This window comes from Aspergillus undulatus (assembly GCF_047715775.1).
Source record: "Aspergillus undulatus strain CBS 261.88 unplaced genomic scaffold BDV17scaffold_49, whole genome shotgun sequence".
In the NCBI taxonomy this organism is placed as follows: Eukaryota; Fungi; Ascomycota; class Eurotiomycetes; order Eurotiales; family Aspergillaceae; genus Aspergillus; species Aspergillus undulatus.
The window spans coordinates 12,730-37,993 of record NW_027396653.1 but is presented as its reverse complement, the minus strand read 5'-3'; the positions used below and the strand labels follow the sequence as shown (position 1 = coordinate 37,993).

Genomic DNA, 25,264 nt, shown 5'->3' with positions numbered 1-25,264 from the left:
CTGCTGCTTGATCGAGGCTCTATACTACGGAGAAACAACCGATCGACCCATGAATCTTTCCCGGCACATGGATCGCAACAACCACATTCTTCTAGAAGCCCATTTGTTCAGTCTCACCCTAGAATCCGAGAATTGCAAAATCAAGCAAACGGTGATGCTCAGCGCAGCCATGCCAGCCATGAGCAATTTCCTAGCCAAATGGTTCTAGGAAGGAGGCAAGGAATCTCTGTTGTCCCTCGGAATGCGTACCCACGGCCTGCAGACACCTATCCAAGGTCCGGTCTAGCTGGCTCCTCGAGGCGAGGCCGCGAGGGCGGAGATCGGTAATCCGTTATGAAGGCTTTTCTACGGCGTAGTAGCCGTCATGAGTGATATAATTTGATCAGTAGGTTATTTACATGGAGCACCTTGGTTTTTTCAAGTTCAAGATGGTAGCCCGGCAGAGCTGATGGAAGTCTCATACAAGTAGACCAGTCGGTATAATAAATTGCAGTTGTGAACATATATAATCTACAAATGATGAAGGGCTCTCTGGTAGATTCGCTACACTTAATGCTCCATATAAAGCTACTTTTTTATGACATTCTGGGTCTTGCTGACGTACGTATTTGCATTCTTGGTGGAGCTCTGGCTTTTAACAGAAGACGCCAAAAAAGATGTAGAAACTCTTTTGCAATCAGCTGTAAAATGTGATAATGTAGAAATGTGACAATTCATAATGTGAAGATGTAACTTACAGTATTATGCGTGGCAGATTATTTATCTATATAAGCCGTGTCTGTCCATTACAACTCATTGCCGTGCCATCAATATGGAACCAAGATATAAGCTCCTGGAAGACCTTCCACTTGACGCTTGGCTATACCTTAAAGAATTCCTGCGTCCAGCTGATGTTGAAAACATCCTCGCCACTGGCTCACGCGTATGGGAACATATCTTCAAAGATACAAAATGGCTTGAATTTGCTCATACATTTGACCGATGTTCACCCTTCCTCCTTGGCTATGAGCTAAGCAAATTCCGTCCCAACAAAGATTCTAATAATCTTTATCTTGCTCTTGTGGCACGCGATTACTCGGGGAACTGCGAAACTATCGAAAGCAATTTTTCGCTTCTCTTCAAGAGGGGTGGACGTATGATAGCGCATCGTACGAGGTCCGATTTCCATCCGGCCTGGTTCTGAATGTTCACGAGGTCCTTACCGGGGTTGACGACGCAGAGCTCCCGATAGAAAGAATATTTACAACCTTAGGCGATGAAGTTTATACCGAATACAGTCATTATGCAGATACACATCATTCCATTAAAGTGCTTGGACCAGCTGATATTCTAATCGATCACTCAGTCCGTGACAGACGAGAACCCTGTCATTATCCTGCTTCCAGTTTGAAGTCGATGGAATCCGGCTGCCTCCTTAAACTTTGGCATAGGGAGCAGGTCGAGGAGCTGTTTATAAGGCCAAGACCCAGCAATGGGACAAGTACGCTACGTTGGCCTGTAATATGGAAAAACAGGCCTAGGGAATTATATGAATATGTTCTCGAGGATTGGGATGAGTTTTTTGGGGAGTCGCAGTATGGCCCTAAATATCGAGAACTCTATTGTAGCACCCCGCTTTAGTCTCGCAAGAAATAGTCGCGGCCTGCAGATAGGAAACGTGTAATGGCTCTGTGTGAAGGCAGAGAAGTATAAGGCTGCGCGGAAGAACATCGTACTTCTTGTTAATTTATTGCTCCAGAATGCCTGCATTTCAATAAGATCACGTATGAGGGAAGACCGTTAGTTGAATCTAGACGCTGCGTGCAGTACCAGGCCAGCAAGAGAGAAAAAAAAATTATTTAAAAAGTGTAATAAAAGCAGAGTTTGATTGTAATACGACATATACATAGACTAGGTCTAATAATCTAGGCACCTAGGGCTCGCTTCATTCGACGGGGTGGTTTACCACAGTGCAGGTCTTCAACATGCCAGTAAAGCTCAAGCGGACTCCGAAAGTCCTCGTCGCAGGCAGGGTGTCGGCAGTAAAATTCTCCTGATAACGCCTCATCACTGAAATGAGACTGGACATGCTTGTACCAATTACTGGTATCAAAATATTGCTTCGTGCGCTGGCGCGGGTCCAAACGGCCATCTCCAAGGCAGAAAGGACAGCGGCCGGGCCGTATAAGTGCGTTGCGATGTCTAATTGGGTCACAGCGAACAAGTTCCTGTGGCTTAGCAAGGTGCTCCTGACAATGCTGCTTCCATTCACTGCGGTTATTATACCACACGTCACACGCGAAGCAAAGCTCGGCAAAAGCATCGCGTCCCTTGGATGAGAAGCGCGCAGCATAGCAGTTATATATATGATCCCACCGCCGATGAGTTATTATCCTGGACCGATGTTAGACCCTAGCGTCCCTATAGGAGAGGATTCTCACTTATTCGCTTGTCTGCCACAAGGGCATATGTCGTTGTCAGGAGTGATACTCGACTGGTAGGCAACAGAGTATTTCTGTGAGCAGATAGTCTCCAAAGCACAAAGCGCCGCACGACCTGTCGGGCTACGCAGATCAACTGCAGTTGGGGGGACATCAGCCAGTAAGCCCCGATCCGGCATTACTTTTCGTGCATAGGCAAACCATGTCTGATCATGAGAGCTGCTAGTTCCTAGTCTGCGGACCTGCTCGCTCCGAACACGTTTCAACTCGTCCTCATAGAGCCGCTGTCGTTTTGTCTCTAGGCGACGTCGCTGACTTAGGAGCTTCCTTTCCGTCATGGATTCCTCCTTTAAAAGTGATCGGATCTGGAAGTCTAATTGAATAATGTCTTCACGGTGTAGAAAGTCGAATTCAGCCTTGGCAGGGAGCGACTGATACAGGTTTGGATTGCGCCGCATACCCATACTACGGCGGTTCTTGATGTGATCACGTCGGGTATGTATTCCAAGAAATGTTGCTGCTTCATCAATTTCAACGACCCGGTGAGCATACGACTTTCCGAAAGTATCTCGCTTTGTTTGGCCGGCAAACTTCATCCGCGCTGTTTCGGAGTATTTCGAGTCTACTGATATTAGTATCTAGGCATACTCAAGGGAGATTAACCCACCTGATTCCATTAGAGCCCATCGCCGACAAGCTCTAACGTTAATATTATCAGGATATCCGGCACGATGCCCAAGGGCCGCAAATTGTTTGCCAAACGCATCAGCGCCTCTGGCTCGATGGAGTGAAGGCTCAATATCCTGCTCGTTATACGGCCGAAATATTGGAACCTCTTTGATCTCAGGCTTCCATTCGATAATGGTTATCACCTTGTCATCCCCTTGTACAGAGAGACTCGCAATATCAACATCATCCAGGATTTCACCCACAGTCCTATAATCACGAAATGCTTGATCTGCCGATGCAAGAGGGAGAAAGAATGTAAGAAGATTAAGGAATAGTGGCACTTCCTTGGCAAACTTTTCATAAAAGCCATGAATAGGGAGCTCGGATCGGTGTTTTCTCCAGTATCCCTTCACAAAGTTTCGTTCATAAGTAAGGACGAGCATGACAACACCATCAACCCATTCAATTGAGAGACAAAAGTGCTTGGCAGTATAAGTATAAAGCTAATAGACTAGCAGCAAGACTTACCTTATAGCAAGCCGCCATAATAGCCGCTCTCAGATTTTTATCCTCCGAGTCTCCTTGTTCGCGGGCAAGGCCTCGGCGAGCTGTTGATTCATGCACCTCCCCTGTCCTAGCTGATGTAAAGCAGTACATCAACATTGACATACTAAGCTCAAGCCTTGTCCTCTCGACATATTTTCCACGGTACTCATGGTCGTCATAACACCAAAGGTGCTTAAGCACGATAGTAAGATCATCGCGGGAGAACCCATCCCTTGACATCTCAAGATCAGATATTCCAACTATTTTTAGAAGGTCCTTCTTCATCCACTGCATCAGGAATTAGATCTATTCACTTCAAGTTTAGGGGAAAGCTCCTTACCTCTCTAATAGTTGTACTGACCTCTTCCGGGACTTCATAGCCTCGTCGTAAAGCTAGGCCTGTGTCAAAGTTTCGTCTCTTGCTATCCAGCGTGGACAGGACAGGGTATCCATGCTCGCTGAGCCTGCCTCTAGTATTAGTAGCCAGCCACTCCATGAAACCCTTGTAGGTCTTGATATCCGGCGGCGTCATAGCACCAGGGTGCGTTTGCACGAATCTATTCTAAATTAGTTGCGGAGGTAAAGCTTGTATGCCTGGCCATACATATCAAATTGGTCAAGGACCTCGTCATATCTCTTCTCTGTATGGTCTAGAACGGCTCGTCGAAGCTTTGTATTATCATGGCGGTCGAGGTTGATGGTCTTGAATTGTTTAGGAAGCATGGTAGGCAGAAAAAATTATTTTCAGTCGCAAGTTCACACGCCAGAATTTGTGACAGGGTCGCCTTTATAAATTTGTAGGTGTGCATGGCGGTTAGAATCAAAATGTACGAAGGCGCCTTCTGTTCCTTCAGGTGAAGAATATTGGGGTGGCCTGAAGATTCCGGTAAAGCAGCGAAACGCTCACGGGCAGACAACGGTGAGCACACTCATACTTATGCTGTTGTATGTTTTTTTTTGTCTTTTTTGTCCCTCATCTGAAGTTTCTCTGAAGCCCTCTAACTACCCTGCATGCCGAGGCTGCTGGCGTGTTCTGTTTTCTGCACCCTGTCTCCCCCTCCTGTAGTTCTCAAACTGTTATGGAATCTGCATGTATGCTCTTTTCAGGGGGAAGAAGGGCGGAATGTAGCTGTATCGGCTACACGTACGTAGCCTGCTAAGGATCGGATGCTGTTATGACGATTAGCTCTATCTCTCTGTAGCTCTTTGATCGATACTTGATACTTGATACAATTCAGGGTCTGATCCTCAGGGGTTGGAGATCGCGGCCAAGCCGCTATATCACGTGGCATCAGCCGGCCGGCGTATGTCACCACATTCGGACAAGTCATCTGGGATACGCCAGACTGCAGCCCAAGCAAGCATTGCTGGGGGCAGTAAAGCGCATCGTGACTTCGGGACTCGCTCCCTTTGTTATTACTTGTCTCAGGTTGACGGAATGCTCATGAAACTGAGACTTGCTAGGATCAATGCTGTGCTGAACGACTAAGTATCCGCGCACTGATGCGGCGTGTCACCGGGCAGCAGCAGCTGTAGCAGCTTAATAGATGATAAGATTGCTTTTTTTAGTCTACTGGAACGGCTTACCTGGAAGCTGCATAGTAGATAAATGTGCGAAGTGGATGATGAAAGGTTACATTCTGGAATGTCTGCCGTCGTCTTCCTATTTCTCCAACTCTGCGATAAGACTAACTGGCTGATTGGGGCCATTGGGCACTAGCTCGGCAATCCCCTCCTTCATTCGGGATTTCGCGTCCCTGAACTAATAAAGCTGGATAATGAAATCCCGGGTCAATCGGTATTCACTTGTCATCACCTCCATGACTAAGAAGCTATTGCTGAGTTCAGCTTCTGTTGCTTGCTTGTATTTTTTGCGAGCCTCTTCAATATAATCAAGATGTTTCGGTTGCGAGGCCCAGGTTGAAACAACATTGGTGACGCCATTCCACCAACTTCGTCCGTTGGCAGTTGGACGCAACAATCGGAGTAGGGTCTGTTTATTCTCTGCCTGATAGTGCTCTATCAGCTGCGGCAGCTCTGCGTATCTCATCCTCGTTTCGTCGCCATGTTCCTCCTCGCCAATCTGACCGAGGAATACAAGGAATATGACACATGGATCGGCTCCTAACATTAGGTAGCTTTCAATTCTCCTCCAATGGTATACTCTACTAACGCTGCTTTGCGCAATTACCGCCAACCAAGCGGTTACGGTGGATGTTTTGATCTCACTGCTCTCCTGCTGCCAGGCGATCGTGACGGAGTTTGGCGTCACTCCCTTCTCTATAAAAGATGGCAGAAAGTCTTCGGCGACCTCCACATTCCTTGAGAGGGATGCGGAAATGAGAGCATCAACCAGGTTATCATGCCGCCGTTGTGTTGTTGGAAACTCCTTGATCCGCTGTAATAGGTATGGGAGGGTTGATGGAATGTACCACGCCAGGAAATTCAAGCTCGAAAAAGAACATTCTCTGTTTTTGGCTTCCCGGTGAATGGTTTCCGATTGACGCTCTAGGGTACCGTAACTTGCACCAGAAAGCGTATACGGTTGGAAAATCGATATTCTCGACCAGTTGCTGCCCTGAGTCTGTACGGAGGAATGCAAGAGCTCTTTATAGCCGTCAAATATTCTTTCGACCTCCTCGCAGTACCGGGTTGGCAAGACCGTTCTTTCCTTGCTTAACCAGTCTAAGGTCTCTTTGAGGACACTTAGGTTATTAAAAGATGACGCCCAGTCCGGATAGGGCGCTGTATAAAAGTCCATGGTGTAGGAGAACTTGACTTCCGCCAAAGCTATTCGCACGTAGGTCTCGAAACTTGGGGGTTTCTTCTCATGCCACCGGGTCAGCAAATAGTCTCGAAATGTACGATGGAAGAAATCTATCCTTCTCCTGAAGAAAACATTAGTTTGGCAGCCAAATCTTGCGATTGATGGCTGGATCTCCAACATTCCCCGCGTTGATGCTGCGACCTGCTTCTGTATTCGATCCAGTCGCTGCTCGATTTCAGCATTGGAATAGCAGCACATGGTCTCATTGAAGGGAAAATTTGGGTTCTCGAGAGCCTTAATCCAAGAGAACGAAAGAGCATTGAGGGTATAATATGGACTATGGGCAGCAAGGAGGAGAAACTTTTCTGTTTGTTCGCGAGTCAATGGGTCAATCTTGTCCAGCATCTGATCAAACAGACTGTCCAGATTCCGTGGCTTGGCCCGCAGCATATCTTGCAATTGCTTAAGGGAGTAGATCTGCAATTTTGGGCTCAGTGATCTTACAACCAAGTAGGCCCATAAAAAGACACCCTCTGCCAGAGCCACTATCTCCATGGCCAAGGTCAAAAAATTGGCGTGTATAGAGCAATTTGGCAGAGAGGCCTTGCAGAAACTTCTCATAGCATACTCTAAAATGTCCCCTTTTGTGTGTTCGTGAAGCGGTACGCTTCTTTCGTGATTGGTAAAGGCTTGCATGTATTCCTGATGAGGGCGAGCACTGCAGACAATTTTGACATTTTCTTGAGAACCCCAATTTTGAATCTCCCTGACTAGCTCAGCTTGGTCATGACTATCGCCCTCATATTCATCAAGGCCATCAATGAATAGACAGAGTCTGTACTGACCATGGTCCAGAATCTGGATTAGCTTGGCCATGGCTTTCTTGAGCAGAGGCAGTCTGACTTCCTCCCATTCAGATAGACTGGATGTATGGTTGAAAATCTCAGTAACCATCTCTGGGAATTGCGTGAGCACTTGATATAGAATTGATCGGTAGAGGCCTTCAAGGGACCTCTGCAGGCTATCACCAGCGCTCCAGAAAAAGACAGCGACGGATACCAAGCGGCAACCCCCAGCCCACTTGTTTAAACATTGTCTTACGGGCGCATTCGCAAGGTCCGCAAGGTATTTCATAAGCGTAGACTTCCCTGATCCTGCTTTTCCATATATGAAAAATACAGAATTCTCGTGGAGCAGAAACTGCATGAATCTGCTTGCAGATTCTTGCCGCAGGGATCTTTCTTTTTCAAAGGCCTCTTTGAGACAACCAAAACATACATCGCTGTTCTGGTTTCCATGGTCTTCATCTTGTGCCCCTTTTGAACTGGGTGCGACAGTATCCAGTGCCTCTTGATTATTGAGACTGTGTCCTTCGAGCTGTACCCGTTCCTGCAATATAATATCTGCAGTTCCTTCGACGCTGTTGGGAGCAGAATCCGTAACAGAGTTATCGAAATTGTTTTCCTCCTCAATGGCCGTATGGATCAAACTGTGAGGCTTTGATTCCTTGCTACACTCGCACAGCTCCTCCTCTCCAACAAACCAATAGTATGTATCTCCTACTGCTAGGCGGATATTGTCGTCCCTGTGAAACATCCCCTTAAAATATAATGCACGAAGGATTTCGTTTTTGCCCGGTATCTTAATAGTGCTTGATTTCAAGGTCGCTAGCAATTCCTGAATGTCTTGCATGACATCGTGACATCCAGTCAAGCTGGAAGAAGCAGCATTGCTGATGTTTATTTTATCCAAGTGCTGAATGAGATCCCTTAAAAGATTTTGTTGCGTTTGCATCTGTGTGTTGTTTTGATCTCCTAGGTCGATAGCTTGCTGCTCGATACGCTTCAGGTATTCCTTGATCGGCGACTGCTCATTACTGGAGATGGTTAGACACTGTCACGGCGAACGCGAGGCGAAGAGTAATTTACTATAGCATAGAAATGAGACGCAGGAGGATCTGTGCTTGATACGTCCCGAGCCGTCTCTCAATTGAAGAAATTTTCTTCTCCTTTAATGTACTCTTCCACGCCGCGCGAACTGTAGACCATAAGCGGTCCTCTTTCTTGACTTTGAGCTTGGAGAGCATTTCCGTCAGCTCCGCTGACAAGTCCCTGCACTGGCCAGCGAGTTTAACAAGCTCAGCCTCATGCTTGGTATTGCCTTTCAGGTCGGTAATAAGTCCATCTGTTGCATTTTTCAACTCCTCAACCGCCACGTTCAAGTGTGCATTTTCTTCAGTTAGGCCAGTCGCAGAACTGGCGATCTCGTGGAAGCTTCCGCATAGGTTCGTGCCGAATTCGACAAATTGTAGGATATTTGACGCAAGGCCAATTGCCGACAGGGGGTCCATAATGTGCTGTTCAGACGGAGGAGCTTTAGGTTAAAAGTCGCTAACTCGCTATATTAGTTGTCTCTTGTCCTGGGCTTGAAGGGTCGTTTCTGGAAGGCCGTGGCGGCAGGTTAAGGTGCATAAATCCCACTGCAGGAGAACGCGAGCTATATTGAGTCGCAGCTCGTGGAGCAGAGGAGGTGCTTATAAGACTGACCAGGACAAGGCTGTGCGCTCAGGCTTGCACCTGGCGGACAACGATTGGCCTGCTGCCTCATTGCACCTGTGCCCGGTCGTGGTGGCGGTGAAAATCCCGCTTTTTGCAAACAAATATCCAATGTTAAATTCCGGCGTAGAACTACTAGCATTTCTCAAGAGGATAAAAGATGGACAAGGGCGATGGAATTGGAAGATTGAGAATGAAGCAAAGAAGTCGAACAACGTAGGGAGTTGGTTGGACCGGCAAGGCAAGGTACCAAATTTGAGGCCTGCGGCAACACTTGCAAGAGTGAATAAGGCTGACATGACCACAGACATTTTGTCAGCCGTATATGACCGCCAGTCATGTACGAGACCTATTCCGGATATCGGCAGTTATACTTGCCGATTACCGCGCTTTATGCAGAGATTCTGCTATTGCCACAGTTCAAAAGTAATGTTTCTGTCCTCTAGAAGGGATGATTTTCCGGAACCGGTCCGTCCGAACATGATGAGCACGCTTGAAAGGGTCTTGGTCTCTCTGCTCTCAGCTCGTTAGGAACGCACAGAAGCTGATAGGGAACAGAGCGCTGACTTGAAGTGGGCCTCCAGCTCTGCGAGACACTCTTTGGTTCGTTTGGCTGGGGAACCCATGGTTGACCTGATACTTAATATAAAGTGGTATAAAGAAGAATAGAGCAGAAAAAAAAAAGGAAGTTGATGCTGGTGGTAGCGCTAAAAGATTGCGTGACACTGAAAGAGCTTTTATAGAGAGTGATCTTACCCCTCTTCTCAAAATCAGCGCAGCCTTCTCTTAAGTCCCCGGGCTCATTTTAGGAGCGCAGCAGCAAGAACCTGCAAGATAGAGGGTGCACAGTTCGATCATCCTGAACCAATAGTTCTTATTGGGAAGGCTACCTGATCCCTACTCCAGACTAATTCCAATCTTTTGCTGAGCGCTAAAGACCTTCGTTTCTGCATCGCGTTTTGTTACCTAATTTGTGCATACAAGAAAACAACCAATACCCCCCCTGGGAAAATAAGCCACATCCCTGGATGTGAGTTGACGCACTTCTAGACATTCCCATCTTTGTCAGAGTATGTACTTTTCAAGTTGAAATTGCTGCCTCGTAGCATTCAATATATTGCCACTTTTTTATCCATTATAGTTTGGCTGAGGGTGAGGGGACAGTGTTCGGCCATCAGGCGGCTGCAGCACTTCTCCAACTTGACGAGCACTATGAGGTGCTCAAAAGCAGCCTTGGACAGAAAAATGTGTACCATGTAGGCCGCATTCACCAGCATCACGTTGTCATTGCTGGTTTTCCTGTCGGAGAGGTGGGTATCGGCGCCGCAGCCAGGATCGCCATGGCGATGCAACGCGATTTTCCTTATCCTGAAGTCGTGCTGCTGGTCGGTATTGGCGCCGGGATTCCATCTGAGGAAAACGATATCCGGTTAGGGGATGTCGCCGTCGCGCGATCCCAGTACAGGACAACTCAGGTGTAATTGGGTATGACATGGCCAAGCTTAGCCTGGAGAAGATCGAGTTGAAGCAATGGCAGAATGCGAGAGATATTGAGCTGAGATCCGCTATATCAGCCACAAGAGCACTCTCCCTGGTGGGAAAGAGTGACTTTCGAACGCACCTTGCTAGATTTAATTCAACACTGTTTCAACGACCTCTAGCACTGCCTTCTCCACCCATCGCGTCTTCAAAAAAGAATGAGGGACGCCTTGGAGACGACCCAGTTGTTCATTACGGCTGTATTCTCTCCGGAAATAAAATAACCAGAGGCGCCAAAGAGCGCGACAGACTGCGAAGAGAACACAGCACGATCGCCATCGAGATGAAGCAGCCGGGATGATGAACAACCTCCCTGTGGCTGTGATCCGGGGGATCAGCGATTTTGCGGACGAAAACAAGTCCGACGAATGGCAGTACTACGCCACAGCGACAGCCTCGGCGTATGCAAGGGAGCTGTTAAGGACATTGCTCCCTCGCCGCTTGCAGGGTGATCTGTTCTTGGGTGCGCCAACACCGGTACCACGCATGTCTCTGAATAGCCTTTATCTTCTGCTCGACGAGAAAGTAATTCAGAAAAAAGAGACGCTGGACTGGAGAAATTCAGTGAACGGCCTCCTCAAGGTCCTGGACCTCGATCATTCTCGTGTGGCGCGGGCACGTCTGGCCAGTCGGTGGAATGTGTTCGTAGGTATAGACGGTAGTGCTGTGCGAAATATCGCCCTGCATGGGTGTTATCATGGATGAGCTTGCAAGGTGTTGGGGGAACGTACCTGAGAGACTTGTCCGGCCACTTTCTGAGGGCTGAGATACTACTTCTGTGGTGGTGTGTTACTGATTTTGGTACAATATGGTCCAATCATAGCTACAGCTCACGAAAGGATTGATAGGGACCAACTGCAGGATTCGTTTCATGGATAATCTAAAGTATATCACTTCCAGTACGTTCGTCGCTCGTCTCGCGTGAGGTATCAGAATGAGTCAGCGTTTTATGTAGACGTTCCTTGAGTCCGGACAGTGCATCATGCAAACTGAAATGGTCACAACTAAACCTCTTGACACTGGGGAAGGGGTGCGGTTCAAGGTGTCTTCACGAGCATTTACTCGACCCGGACCTACGAATTGTTCAGTGGAACTGAGCCCAGTCCTCACTCAAGATCTCCCAATAACCACAACTTCTCGTGAAGATGTAAAGACTGAGTATTGCAACCCGGTTGCCGAAGGCAGCAGGGCAGGCAGGAAAGGTATATCTGTAACTTGTTCAAAATACACAGAAACTCCCAAGCCACGAACCAGGTGCTTCTTAATAATCCGGATGAGAGTGCCTTTCTGATGCCAGCATGCAATAAAGCCGAGGCTAACAAGTATAATATACACGAGGATACCATCGAAATGTGCGTGCAGTTTGGATATCTGATACTCTTTAGGGCATCATAGCCACTAGTAGCATCGGGGTTCTTGGCAAACTTGGCAAACAACTGGCTAGAGCTGCATGGGGACATTTTTAAACTTAGCCTCAAGTATTAGTGGCCTCCGCCTACTTAAGCAGACTCTATTAGGCTGTCCCTGCAGGGATTAGACATGCTAAGCTAGCTGGGCACTTTGTCCATAGCAGTGATTATATACCTCTACCGCGGGGGAATAGCCGAGGTTCGTGTGTCCTTGTTTCTGCTGACCATCCTTGTCGCTGAATAGGTATATCTAAGCATGAGGCTGCGCACGATCCTAAGCAGCACACTGCGGCGACAGGTGGCCAAGTGGTATACAATGCGCAAGGGATACCTCAAAGCGTCAGAGGGCAGCCCCGCCACAGGGGAAGCTCAGGGCTTGCTTTCGTGATTAAGTCAGTGTCTACACTAGTGCTACATATCCCCCTTTCCCCGCAGAAGGATGATATGCTTCATCAGGTTATTTTGGATTCAGAACGGCGGTTTCGGGCTGGCATCGCAGTGGAGGATAGGGTGCGTCTCATCAGGGCTCTAGGGAGGAGGAAACAGCAAGGGAAGCCTTCCGGGGAGATGCAATAACAATTCCATACTCCTTGGTGCACCATGCAGCGCAACAAAAGTACTAATTGGACTGCTTACTCTGAGTCCATGCCCAGTTGTCAATGCGACGACACAGGCTGAGCCGGATACGCGTCATGCCGTGGACGCATCACATACATAGAGCTCGCAGGCAAAGCCAGACCTTGTGTTGGAATTGATGTATCGGGCAAGTTTCAGATATGGGCAGCCCTTGGCTTGTGTCAGGATAGGCTCATTGCTCGGCTTGGAGCTTCGCTGGAGGCATTTCGAGGCCAATGACGGTTCTAGCCGACGAGATGAGTGCAATGCATAGCTTCTGAATGCGACTAGGCAGCCAGATTTTGCTCAGATGGAAAGATACACAAATCTGATGATGTTGCATGGATCGGTTCGTGCGCCCTGTGGTTACCAGATACAGGTTTGCAAGTGTACGTTGGCCACCCAATAGATCCTCCTTGTTTCCAACCGAGCGTATCCGGGCATTTTGCCAGGAGGCTAATAGGAGAATAATTAGGCCATTCCCTGCAGGGCCGAAGCCAGACAACATCATGTTGTGTCAGAAGGGCACAGCCGGCAAATCACAGCCCGCAATTGAGACACTAGAATAGCGATCAGCAAGGCTGAGTGACGCTTTTCGTAGCCTGGGCTCCCTCTTGGTACCTGCGAGTCAATTTTGGAACATCAGGGCAGCGCAGTGGCAGCGCAGTGACGGTGTTGGCCTCCTTACAAAGGCATGTTCCTCGATCGTATCTCTTCTCGTATCATATCTGACCTACTACCAACTAAGCCCTATACCTCCCTTCTATACACCTCCAAAATGAAGCTCCTCCTCCCCACCCTCCTTGCGCGCGCGCCCAAGACCAAGACAACAACAATGACGACGACGGCATCAGCCAGGACACTAGCGACACAAATAACAACATCACTCGACGGTGTCGAGGGTACCGGCTCCGCAATCTAAACCGCCTTTGAATCTACCGCCGAAGCCCTCATCGACATCCCCTCCGACATCTCCTGGGCCAACACAGAAGCCTCCTTGTAGGCCAGGGGTGCCTCCTCGGACTAGGGCTCCGCCTGGTTGTCTATCTCGTTTAAGGGCGCAAGCATGTTCACCACTGCCACCGGGGATGTGAACTCGGCGCTTGAGAGTATCTTGGCTGGCCTTGAGACTGCGGCTAATGATGATGATGACACCACCATTATCACTAATACTGATATGACCAGCACCGAGACTATAGTAGGAGGCGTCGCTGAAATGCTTTCTTTCCATATCTCATCTCAAACGCCGACTGCCGTCGAATACCATATCCAACTGTAGATTCCCGAGCCTCAATATTCCCTCTGCTGGGAAGAACGGTGCTGATTCTAGCATGGGTTGTCACTTTGTTCTCTGCATCGACAATGAGCATGGTGATTGTCTTGAGCTGAGACAACAACAACAACCCTTTCAGTCCCCTGCCCGACATGCCATCTCAACTGGTACCTAGATAACTCGCAGACCCGAACAAGGGGGAGGGCCCATGACGTAAGGTAGTTCTTGATGTTGGGCATATCCTTACACCAGCAGTCATGGACGGACATTGCGGCACTGGAAGGGAATCGAGCCCTAGCTGGATGGCAACGGTAGGTATACGCTCGCATCTGCCCTCCTAGCCCTCCCTGTATCTGAATGATATCTTATAGACCTCTTGATTGTGGCTTCCTTGACCTGGCTCAGAGTCCTGTAAATTCCGAACTCCATACTCATACTCAGGTAACCGTACCAAAGCCGCACCCAGGTGCCTACCTAGGAAGAAATTTCGGAATCGGTAGGGAGGTCAATGCTAGAAGGGGATTTAGCGTTGCAAGGGAATTCGGTGTCGGTCGGGGATCCGGGGCAGGAGCTAGATTCAGAGTTGGGAGGGGAGTCGGGGTGGTAGAGGTGGTCATGTCATTGGAAGCCATTTTTTGTGACCGTAGATGTGATAGCCAAAGCTATGAGGGGTGAGATTAATGGATACCGACTGTAAGCAGGTCTGAGAATGATCTGGATACGAGACGAGAATACAACCATCGAAATTAGGCGCTGAATTCGAAAAGGATAGCTGAACTTCTTGATGAGGTAGATGTAAGAAGGATTGTTGGATCTGGCCAACATGAAGCCTTAAATAGGCTGTATCTGTTCTCTTCGTAAAGAGAACATCCGCGTCCTTCCTGAGGATTCCATTCTTTGTTGTGAAGCCATTCAAAGGAAGCCTATTTGCTCCAAGGAGCTCTGGTGTATGAGACACAATGCTCTTTGTAGATAAAGCTTAATATACTATCTCTTTGTACGCTCTGGGACTCCATTTTGATTGTACATGAACCAACAACTATCTCCTGACTCTATCTGTCTACACCCTTCAAAGACAACAGGGCTTTGTGCATGAGACATGATGGATTGACTCCCACAAGAGCTAAAACAAATTGCATTTGATCCATGCCTTCTCCAGAGCTTGCATTATAAATGTTTTTGTTATTATTTTAAATCCCTTCCCACTGTGTAGGACTGCTCAGGTGTGGGTAAGCAATGCCCTTTTTAGTGAGCTTCTTTAGTGCCAGCAGTAGTAATAATTCAATTAGACAAAGACAAACAGAATTATGCTGAACTAACTAGTTATAATGGTCTAGCGCTGTAAATAGGCAGCCACTGGCCTGTAGTATACCTAGCAGAAATGACGGTATTTGAGATTCCTGCCCAACAATAACTAAGCTTGCTGCTGATTGGTAGTTACAGATTATAGGTAAACAAAACCGCCAAGGCTGTCACTAGCCATACCAGTAATATCTGCAGGTTTCTTTAATTCTGTGGCTCTATCCCAACAGCTTCCCTTTCCACTACACCCTCTCCATCCTCTCCATCTTCTCCATTCATCGCAACCCCTGTTGCTAGGAGAACACCATGGCAGAAGCCCAATTCCACCCTCTGCAGCCCATTGGCGAAAAAATCCATTTCTTTCAACCCCCAGAGCAAGTGCCCGAGTCAGCCCCCGCCCTAATTACCCTGTGCACCTGGCTGGGAGGCGCAACGACCGCGCGTATCCAGAAATACATCTCAGGCTATCGGATTCTGTATCCCACCACGGCGATTCTTCTCATCACGACGCGTATTCTAGAAATCGCTCTCTTCCCCTTTAGCGTCCTTCACGCGCGGTTGGCTCCCGCCAGAGACGTGTTTCGGCGTTTGGTCGACGACGACAACAGGTACACAGAAAAGCCGGTTCTACTGCATATATTCTCTCATGGCGGGTGCAATACCGCCATCCAGTTGGCCCTCTCTCTGCAGTTGGGTGATCAACCCCTAGACCTCGGCAGATATCTCGGTGGGATCATCTTCGATTGCTGCCCAGGCGATACCTCGTTCGAGCGCGCATTTCAGGCCGCGGCTTACTCGTTACCGCCACGCTCTGTGCTGGCCCAAACCATCGGGAGGGCACTGCTCTACCCCTTTGTCGGCGTCATGACTGGACTCCAGCAGAGCGGGTGGGTGAGCTCGATCCGAGACCTGCGGGCGCAATTAAATGATCCGGCAGTCTTTGGGAAGACAGCGCCACGGCTGTACCTGTATTCAACGGCAGATCGGGTGGTTCGATGGGAGGATGTGGAAGCGCATCAGAGAGAGGCGGAGGCCGAGTTCGGTTTGGAAGGATGTTGTACGGTTGAGGGGGTCGCTTTTCCGGACAGCCCGCACTGCGCCTTGGTGAGGGATCATCAGGATCGATATTGGGTTGAGATTAAAAGGTTTTGGGCTGCGAGAGGGGGAGGGAGATCGGGAAATCTTCTTACATCCACGGACTCTGCATTAATTAACAAGCCTCGTAGTCGACTCTGATGACGAAGAGCAGGTCTATGTATAGTGTATACTACCCAGCAGGGCACCACGGAGGGTTGCAGATCGTAAAGGGATGCATTATGCCCATAACTAGAGACCATGCATGTTTTCATCTCGCACATAACCCGAAGCTGCAACTTATTAGCAACCATGTCCATGTCCAGAAAAGATCCGTCGTACCTTCAAGACCAGGCAATGCCGCCTTTTCAATCATTATCAGTGGCTCACATAGGATAGCAACGTTCTCCTCGCCGGGTTCAAGCAAATGCTCCCGAAGGACCTCTTCATTGACATGGCCCGTGAGACCTTCCCGTTCCGACCCCGGGTTCGTAACATGCACAATCACCAAATCCCCCTTGCTTTCCTTCTCAAACCGATCCAATTCGCTACGTAGCAAGATATCATCCGGTGTCTTATTAGCATCAACGACCTGAATCTCCCTATCATCGCCATCTGTAAGTAGTATACGAGCCAGCAGTGCATAACCAGGCGTGATACCACTACCACCCAGCACTACGGAGATGCGTTTAAATGTTTGCTTGTTGCCCGAGACGATGAATATACCAGAGCATTTGTAGACGATCTCTCCTGCTGGGCCGCAGATGTCGACTTCTTCGCCCATTGGTAGGCAGCCGAGTATATTGGACATTGCGCCGTCCGGTTTGTTGGTGTCGGGAAAGTAATCATACATGATGGTCCCATTCTCAGTCGGTATGCAAGTAGATCTCAAAAACGTACTATTTAAAGCCCTTCCAACGCGCCATCATGATGCGCAGCCCTAGAAAGAAAGGTCAAAGATACCCTTCGCACCAACGTCTTGGCCGTGCCTGGAACAAGTAGAATCATTCAGAGTCCGAGGATTACTTCAGGCGTAAAATGGGTAGGTCCAGCATATCACGCAAGTAATTTTCATCATTATACTGGGGTAGCCATAAAAAGTGGCAATACCTAGGTCCGCATCATTAGCATGGATATTGTAAAAGATACAGCACGGTCGATTGGAATGCACTCACCAGCGATGAATCCCGGTAGGGAAGACTCAGCACAAATAGTGGCTGCTCTTCGGTTTCTTTTTCGTCTTTGCCTGAAGCCATCCACTGCGCCAGATGACTTCAAAAGCCAGCCTGTGACCCTCGCCGCGTTCGGCCCTAGACAGGTCACTGAGCTGGTTGTCATGGATCTTACCCTGTTTAGTACCCATCCTCAGTACAGCACCAATATCGTCATCACCCAGTAATGGAGGCAGACTTCCAGCGAAGAATTTGTCTCCCATGGACGTGAATAACGCCACGGGGTCATGGAATAGAACATGGCGTGCGGTTTTCCAGGTAATCCGGGTCTCATTTCGCATGAGTTCGAGAATCGTCTTTATAAGGAATCCATTTCAGTATCAGCTCAAGGCAGAGACGGGGAGAAGGATTGAAACTTACTTCTTTTTGAAAGAGGATCTCCGTCAGACCTTTGAGGATCCCTACATGTCCCTTGCTGCAGCGTACCAAACCCTGGAGCAAGTCATCTTCCCAGCTTGTGAGTCCTGACACTGAATACTTATTTTCCGCGTATTTGCGAATAAAGCACTTGACTTCGTGCTTTGGTAAATACAGACTAAGTGGGTCCAATTCTGGTTTCACCGACTGGCGCTGTTGTTGCCGCCGGGGTACTGGCTCCGGTTCGATATCCAAATGTTTGGACATTGAGTGCCCGCAAGCACGGCAGCTGGACTCATCCTGACTTGCACCAGAAAGTCAAACGAAGCGACCGGAATCACAAGGGTATTGAAAATTGCCCTCGCCCTGCCAGGCACATTGATGTCAAGCATAACGAATGCGCTGCGTTGCTCCATTATAGATGATGATCCTCATGCAAGCGAAAGATTGGGGTAGAGAGATGAAGGGAGAGATAGGCATGAAAGGTGGCTGGTTGAAGAGAGTGAGGAAAATATTCTGCTGGGAAAATTTCGCGCCCTCCTCGCGCGCTGCCCGCCCAAATACTACTACGATTCTGAATATACCTGGGTATATGAACTGTCTTTACCTAGACTCTCCAGCCATGGCCCAGAGACGCTAGCAATAATACTGTCAGCTAGGATACATCAGCAGCTCAAGCAACCCAGCTGCTTCATCAAGTCCCTCAAAACACTCCATTCGTGTAATCAATAACCTGTGCCTTCTCAACTACACCAGCAAGAGTACCCACGAACTCCAGATGCGCGGGGTCCTTCTCAACATAATAGTCCCGGTCAGCCGCACTCGCGAACTCAACCACAAAGGCGTGGGTGATGCCCTCCTAGATCGAGATCGACGTCAGCATAAGCAATCCGGATTGGGAAGAGCTGGGGTAGATAGACGCACCTGGCGGCCCTCCGGGGAGTTGTCCACTCCGCCCGACGATGAGAGGATGTATGGTGTCTGGGAAGTGGGATGAAGGCAGTTGTCCTTCAGGGCTAGCATACGTTTGCAGACCTGGTGAGATGTCAGAATGGGAGTTGGTCCGTTGGATGTCTATGCGGGGAATTCTGTGCGGGGTCGGCTTACGTCGTTGACGACCTCGGCGCTGAGGCCGGCCTTGAGCTGGAAAAGGACAATGTGCGTGATGGGCATATTGGACTGTTGAATTGTTGGACTATGGGTGCACTCTGAGAGATGGCATAAGTGAGATGGAGATGTTGTTGATGGGATGGAGTTGGACGTCAACAGTGATTAGAAAGCGGGCGGGGGCGGGGTCCATGATGCGGCCTCAAAGACAATCATCCAAGCAACTTTCAGACTTCAACAGCTGTCCAACCAAGCCAGACATCTCATCCTTGGTCTCAATTGAACTTTGAGTTCTTCCTCAACACTCTGGGAGCATTTTCAAGCACCGAAATAGCTTCGCGTCCGAGATACCCCTCATCCACCAGGCTGCGAACGTACGCACTCACCCAATTTTGGCAATTCGGCGCCTGCGATTCCAGTCGATCGCGAGCAATGGTGTCCTTCACTTCTTCCCCGTTGCCCGGGGTATCCTTTACTCATTGATCACCCACTTTGCCCAGCTCCAGGATCTGATACGTGGTCGGAAAATCAGCAAAGTCGAAGTTGCGGAGGAACTCAAGCGAAAACCCGTACGCTGGGTTGCCGTCAACATGGATCAGCTTTCCCTTTGTGCCGGTGTTGCCTCTCGGGATGAAGACGGATTGATGAGCTGGTTGGGAGCCAATTGAGAGTATGGCGAGGTAGATTGTTCGGGCCATCGCACAAGCTACGGTTCTTTCAATCTATCTGATGTTGATGCCTAGTCATTTGACCGGAAGACAATAGCGAGCGCGGTGAGCCGGGTATGTGCATGAGATGTGCTGTCATAACGCTTGATCCAAGAACGCGCAACCTCGAAAAAAATGGTAGCGAACCCCGATACTGATTAGTTTTGGCATCTTTCACCCTTCCCAGATGAGCGCGTTCTGAGTGGCATTGAGGGCCTATTGTCCGCTTGACAACGGCAAGCACCTAGGTGTTCCAGCCCATGATCTCGGGTTTTTGGAGCGGCTCCCCGTGGAACTGTCGGGATATGATGCTCATTCAACTCGATCTACGCTCTTTGGCAAATCTTCGACGCGCTAATCGACGATTCATGCAAGCCGTTGATGTAATGCCCCAGTATCAGAAGATCGCACGAGTGGCAATTCAGGGAGCTCTTAGCATCAACACTGGAAGTTCTTTCTCGTGCCAGGAACTATACAACGAGTTACATAGAGCAGAATGCAGGAGCTGCGGCGACTTCGGCGGCTACCTATACCTGATATACCCGCCGCCGAATCTATTACCATTGCTTTACCAGAACCGCAGAATACTGCCCACTCAAACCGACCGAGGCGAAAAGAGAATACGGTCTTAGGACCCGCGATATTGCTGCCTTGCCTTCTATGAGGAGTGTAGCTGGCCATTACTCACTGTCCTACTTCAAATTTTCTCGCCGCCAACCTCTGGTCGACCACGAGGCCGCTCGAAAAGCAGGAATAGCAATCCATGGTACCGTCGGTGCAATGGAGCGATACGTCTCGGAAATGAACGCGGTGACAAAAGCAAACTATAACGTGCGGAAAGCAGCCGGCTCAAACCGGAGACGACCGAGAACAGAGGATGTCCCAGACTGGCAGGAAGCTAATGGCTATCGATTCATGGCGATTGTACGTGCGCCAGTTCTGCGCCTCGATGGTCTCGAATGGGGGTGTTCACTGCATGGCTTGCGAGAATACAGATAGTATCGAGGGCAAGGATGAAAGCGACGAAAGCGATTCTGGAACTGGAGATAGTACATCACATCGGCGGCATCGAAAGTTCACATTGGACGGCCTCCAACAACACGTAGCGGAGTATGGAAGGCCGTGGTGGATTTTACAGACTTAGCAAAGTCTCTAAACGGACCCAATAGCCACATGCTATGAAGAATTGCCCCCGCTTCTGAGAGCTACCTATCCCGTCCACGGCCCAACTTAGGCCAGTCCAGTCAATGAATCAAGGACGAGGGAAGCTCGGAGAACTCGAATATAGACGGACCTCATTGGAAAGTGTTCTGCGTGGTCGTACTCTGTTGCAAATGATTTAGGAGAAACCCAGGATCTTTGTCTCTTGTGTCTCAATCATCATCCAGGCGCTGTTGCAGCGTTAAGCGCTTCCACCTTATCCCTGTCGCCTCAATTAAGTGCTGAATGTCACCTTCAAACCACCATCCACCTCCCTCCCACCTACCGCAGTGCCAAATGCGCCAGCGACCATTTTCCTATTTCGGGTTTATGCGAGCTCATGAAGAGAATGGCCATCACCGGAGAGCCATTGTTGTCAATTTTTGCAGCAGCACTTCCCCCGATCGTTCCGGGTATCTGGGTCCAGATCAATCCGAGTCCATTGTCACTGACCACCGTCTTCAGCTCGGTTCATTGATTAATGAAGATTTTTCTCTGGATCAAGTTTCCGAGCCGTGACCCAATCGCCAAGCCGATAGGATTCAGGGGGGAGCTCCAGCTTCGATCGTGCGCGACGAATAATGACGATGAACCCCTGTTCAGCCGAATTGTCGCATGTCCACGGCAGCCAACCAGCGCCCGCGGCAAGTTGCGATCTTCATGGTTCCCCCCTCTCAATATTACCAAATTAATTAGGGGTAGAGTCCAGCACCGTTCAGCCACGCCAAGTTTGGCTTCCTTGACACGAGCCCATTTGGCGACTCATAACACGAAGACTGTCACGGGCGGGAGGAGATAGAAATCAATCTCGGTCTCTTGTTATGGGCGCTCCCGTCGCGACCTCAGTTCGTCCGCTATGGCGTCCTCCACGAGACTTACTGACCCTATTGCTGCGATAAAGTCGGATATCGTGATTTGCGAGAGCGAAATTCTTGATTCCGACGTCTCCGACATGTCTCCCGTTCGGACTTTGACGCGTCGACGGGGAAAGGAGACGTCGAAGGGGACAAAACGGTCTGGGGACGAAATTCGCAAGGGGATACGGTTGGAAAAATGCGAAAACAAGCAGAAAAAGCGCCAGCTGCAAGCAATCAGATTGCTCCGCAAAAATCGCCGGTTCAACTACTCTCCCGAGATCGAGGCTCTGGCCAGACTCTTTCGAAATACGAGCAATGTTGGTCCATCGCGCAGTGTTCTTACACACTTTCCTCGCTAACGTCTCTCAGGACGCAATTCTCTTCGTCAACTTGTTGGAACGGGGCGAGAACGAAATTCCCATCTTCATCAATATGATATATGGTAACCTCGCTTCGGATTTGCATGCGCCATTGCCGGAAGACGACGCAAAACAGATTACAGCCCAAGTTCTGAAAGGTCTGATATTTCTACACGACAACGGGCTTGCGCACCGCGATCTCAAGCCAGAGGTGAGTAAAACCAAGACTGTTGAAGGAATGCATGCTAAAATGATTACAGAACATTCTCGTTGCCGCAAAAATCCCTCGATGGGGCATAAAGATCAGCGACGTCGGACTCAGCAAACGTACGAACGACAACAACGGCTTTCGATCGGTTGGCACAAAAGATCACTTCGCATCAAAGGTTCTAGGCCATGATCACATTGAAGATGTCGACAGGGCCAACGAAGTTCGCGATGCACGTGCTGCAGACATGCGGTCCCTCGGCCTCACACTTCTCGCTATGCTTTGCCACGACTACCCATTCAACAACAGAGAACTATTGACGCATATGCACGGATCGCTATTCTTGTCGTACGCGCTTTCGTCGCTAAATGTCAGTTGGGAAGGCCGTGCCTTCGTCGAGACTTTGCTGAATGTGGACGCTTCAAGTCATCTCTCCACGGCGACTGCCATTGAACATACATGGTTCTCAGACCTCGCATCACCATCGCAGTTATCTCCGCCGGTATCACGGAATAGTTCATCAAAAGTCGGTGTTGATCCCTCCGATGATTCTTCCGCTACGGACGCCTCCGAAGACTCGCCTATGGAAGATCCGCCCCTTGTCGACAGCGATGCGCAATCTAGCCGCACCCTCCATCCAGGAATGGAGGGAACTATTTCGGAGCCAAGAAGCCCTGCTGGAATAGACTTGGTCTCTGAGGGCACCGTGCGTACAAACGCAACATTGCTAGACGGTCTGCGAGAATTTCACGACAAGGGGGTGGATTTCGTAGCCGCTCAAGAGTACGCTAAAGCGGAGTTGCTGCGACAGGCCATTGATGGACGAAAGGTAGTCCTCGGACCAGAACACAAGGAAACACTGGCTTCGATGCAACAGTTGGGCATCATGTATCTCGAGCGGGGCCGATTTTCAGATGCGCACAAGATTCTCCAGGAGACATCAGACGCGCAAAAACATATCCTTGGTGAGACAGACCAAAGCACACTCTGCTCGAATTACTGGCTTAGCAAGGCGCTGTTTGGGGAGGGGAAACTTCAAGCGGCCCATACCATAATCGACGAGACATCGGAAACACAGAAATTCGTCCTCGGCATACGGCACGAGGATACTCTTCGATCCATTTATCTCGGTGGCCAGATTTATCTTCGACAAAATAATTATGGTGCTGCCCTTGTAAACTTCGAGCAAGCAATAGATGCCTGGATGGATATCTTAGGCCCTGGTCACTCCCTCACTCTTAACGCCCTGGAAGCACTTGGGTACTGTCTTTTCAAGAAGCAAAGGCACGGAGAAGCACGGATAGTCTTGCAGCAGGTCGTGGAAGTTTCGAGTTCTCAGCAAGCGCTTACCTACCTTCATGAAGTTGGTGTAGCCCTAGACGAAGCAGGCGACCATACCGGAGCACAAGCTGCTCTTGAGAAAGTATTTGAACGCCGCAAAGCCATGCTCGGACCCGAACATGAAGACACTCTCGAAACTCTTTTCTGGCTCTGTTCGTCACTCTGTGACCAGCAAGGCAAAATCTCAGAGGTGCGGGATCTTCTGCAACAAGTGGCGAAAAGTTCTGCTTCAAACGCAAACAAGGCACTCGCTCTTGATCAGCTGCATAGGATTGCAGAGTCGCTGTGGTACCAAGAAGACTACGTCAAAGCGCAATCTGTGTTTGAAGAAGCCGTGGTCGGCCGCAGCAGGTTACTTGGATCGAGACACCCAGGAACTCTCCGTTCGCGGTCCTGGCTGGCCCGGACGGTTTTCATGCAAGGAAAGTATGAAAAAGCCAAGGAGCTCCTTGAGAAGATCGAACTAGTTCAAGAAGCCCTCCTCGGGTCTGACCATCTCGACACAATCTACTCTCGCATGACCCTGACTCAGATTCTCGTCCGCGAAGGCGGACTGTACGCAGCGTTCGCACCGTTGTCGCAGATTTCAGACACTTTCGAACAGATTCTCGGTCCAACGCATCCGGATACGCTTATCTGCAAACATGATCTCGGAGCACTACTCACAAGTCTGCAGAAATTCAAGCGTGCAAACATCGTCCTCCAGGAGATCCTGACTGTGGTCAAAAAAACACTCGGCCCAACCCACGAGGAAACACTCCGTGCCCACGTTGCCCTCGGTATAAACTTCTACGAATGGGGCCAATTTCCCGAGGCGGCTGCTCAATTCCACCTAGCAGCAGGCGAGCAAATCTCGAATTTCGGGAAACACGACCGCAAGACACTCGAGACCCTTTTCTGGATCGGCAGAGTGCTCTACGCACAGAAGCGGTATCAGGAATGCGAAGGCTTCTGGAGACAGGTCGCGGATGCCAGACGGCGGCTGCTGGGTACCGAGAACCCAGACACGCAAGTCGTCATCAAGTGGCTGGCTTACTCTTTGGAAAAGCGGCGCAAGTGGTCTGATGCAGCAGAAATGCATAAACAAGTACTGGACGCACGACAACGGAGCCTTGGGCCTTTGCACGAAGCGACTTCAACCGCCCTGCAAGACGTGAAACGGTGCCAGAAACAGTCCTCGAGCCGATGGTTTTGGAAGAAGAAGTAAGGCGGCACGTCGATCCTCACCTGCGAGGACTATGAATTGGCTGCCGCTAAGCCTTGCCAGTCGCATCGACGACTACCTTGCGCTTTCCATCCGGCGCTTACGGTCGAATTCTCCTTTTGGACGTCAAGGTAACCTAACTCAAGCCGAACGAGAATATGTACCCGCACCCCAAGCGACAGTGCCTCGACCGGCGAAAAGTCACCATATGCCGCATGCCGTCTACAGCTTCGCGTGTGCCTCCTTGAGATTGGATCTTGAAAGTCCGTCCTTATCGGAGGAGAGAAATACCCAGTCCGATCATCTACGCTCACGACGGAAAATATGTCAATTTCGCTTAATGGCTAACTCACGGCCATGGCAAGAGAGGAACTTCAAGGATGGAGGCGACAAATATACCGACGTCGTCAACTGCTCGGTTTGCGTGGTCGTCGGACGAGCACTTTGGCGAGGGTGAGATTGAGAATGGATCAAGGATTAAAGCCCGTGGAGTCCATTGGATTGAATTGAGAAGGTATGACAC

At 49.5% G+C, this 25,264-nt stretch overlaps 10 protein-coding genes across 10 annotated transcripts; 5 read left to right on the top strand and 5 right to left on the bottom strand.

The window, feature by feature from the left end:
- Nucleotides 1-811: 811 nt before the first annotated feature.
- On the top strand, nt 812-1,520 carry BDV17DRAFT_283675 (uncharacterized protein; the record flags this gene model as incomplete). Its single annotated transcript, XM_073760401.1, has 3 exons — nt 812-1,060; nt 1,102-1,308; nt 1,431-1,520. The coding sequence occupies 3 exons, from the start codon at nt 812-814 to the stop codon at nt 1,518-1,520; spliced, it is 546 nt and encodes a 181-aa protein (XP_073612638.1).
- A 384-nt stretch (nt 1,521-1,904) lies between these two features.
- BDV17DRAFT_283674 (uncharacterized protein) lies at nt 1,905-4,358 on the bottom strand (the record flags this gene model as incomplete). Its single annotated transcript, XM_073760400.1, has 7 exons — nt 1,905-2,309; nt 2,391; nt 2,421-3,042; nt 3,088-3,571; nt 3,618-3,923; nt 3,976-4,192; nt 4,240-4,358. 7 exons carry the CDS (start codon nt 4,356-4,358, stop codon nt 1,905-1,907), a joined length of 2,154 nt encoding a protein of 717 aa, XP_073612637.1.
- Nucleotides 4,359-5,157: 799 nt separating this feature from the next.
- On the bottom strand, nt 5,158-8,910 carry BDV17DRAFT_166834 (uncharacterized protein). The gene is made up of 3 exons (XM_073754750.1): nt 8,331-8,910; nt 5,223-8,278; nt 5,158-5,174 (listed from the first exon to the last, which is right to left on the bottom strand). Exons 1-2 carry the CDS (start codon nt 8,750-8,752, stop codon nt 5,398-5,400), a joined length of 3,303 nt encoding a protein of 1,100 aa, XP_073612636.1. The 5' UTR covers nt 8,753-8,910; the 3' UTR covers nt 5,158-5,174; nt 5,223-5,397.
- A 6,491-nt stretch (nt 8,911-15,401) lies between these two features.
- On the top strand, nt 15,402-16,331 carry BDV17DRAFT_294073 (TMEM53 family protein; the record flags this gene model as incomplete). The annotated part of the gene is made up of 1 exon (XM_073762758.1): nt 15,402-16,331. One exon carries the CDS (start codon nt 15,402-15,404, stop codon nt 16,329-16,331), a length of 930 nt encoding a protein of 309 aa, XP_073612635.1.
- A 90-nt stretch (nt 16,332-16,421) lies between these two features.
- Nucleotides 16,422-17,022, bottom strand: BDV17DRAFT_294072 (cytochrome b5 reductase family protein; the record flags this gene model as incomplete). Its single annotated transcript, XM_073762757.1, has 2 exons — nt 16,422-16,462; nt 16,512-17,022. The coding sequence occupies 2 exons, from the start codon at nt 17,020-17,022 to the stop codon at nt 16,422-16,424; spliced, it is 552 nt and encodes a 183-aa protein (XP_073612634.1).
- Nucleotides 17,023-18,367: 1,345 nt separating this feature from the next.
- On the bottom strand, nt 18,368-18,989 carry BDV17DRAFT_270954 (Dabb family protein). Its single transcript, XM_073758736.1, has 3 exons — nt 18,866-18,989; nt 18,683-18,793; nt 18,368-18,617 (listed from the first exon to the last, which is right to left on the bottom strand). Exons 1-3 carry the CDS (start codon nt 18,929-18,931, stop codon nt 18,462-18,464), a joined length of 333 nt encoding a protein of 110 aa, XP_073612633.1. The 5' UTR covers nt 18,932-18,989; the 3' UTR covers nt 18,368-18,461.
- BDV17DRAFT_270953 (uncharacterized protein) lies at nt 18,990-19,936 on the bottom strand. Its single transcript, XM_073758735.1, has one exon. The coding sequence runs from the start codon at nt 19,561-19,563 to the stop codon at nt 19,342-19,344; it is 222 nt and encodes a 73-aa protein (XP_073612632.1). The 5' UTR covers nt 19,564-19,936; the 3' UTR covers nt 18,990-19,341.
- On the top strand, nt 19,699-20,327 carry BDV17DRAFT_166790 (uncharacterized protein). The gene has a single exon (XM_073754748.1). The coding sequence runs from the start codon at nt 19,833-19,835 to the stop codon at nt 20,202-20,204; it is 372 nt and encodes a 123-aa protein (XP_073612631.1). The 5' UTR covers nt 19,699-19,832; the 3' UTR covers nt 20,205-20,327.
- BDV17DRAFT_270952 (uncharacterized protein) lies at nt 19,935-21,174 on the top strand. The gene has a single exon (XM_073758734.1). The coding sequence runs from the start codon at nt 20,233-20,235 to the stop codon at nt 20,569-20,571; it is 339 nt and encodes a 112-aa protein (XP_073612630.1). The 5' UTR covers nt 19,935-20,232; the 3' UTR covers nt 20,572-21,174.
- Nucleotides 21,175-21,460: 286 nt separating this feature from the next.
- Nucleotides 21,461-24,978, top strand: BDV17DRAFT_166801 (uncharacterized protein). Its single transcript, XM_073754749.1, has 3 exons — nt 21,461-21,946; nt 21,999-22,199; nt 22,249-24,978. The coding sequence occupies exons 1-3, from the start codon at nt 21,629-21,631 to the stop codon at nt 24,742-24,744; spliced, it is 3,015 nt and encodes a 1,004-aa protein (XP_073612629.1). The 5' UTR covers nt 21,461-21,628; the 3' UTR covers nt 24,745-24,978.
- Nucleotides 24,979-25,264: the final 286 nt, after the last annotated feature.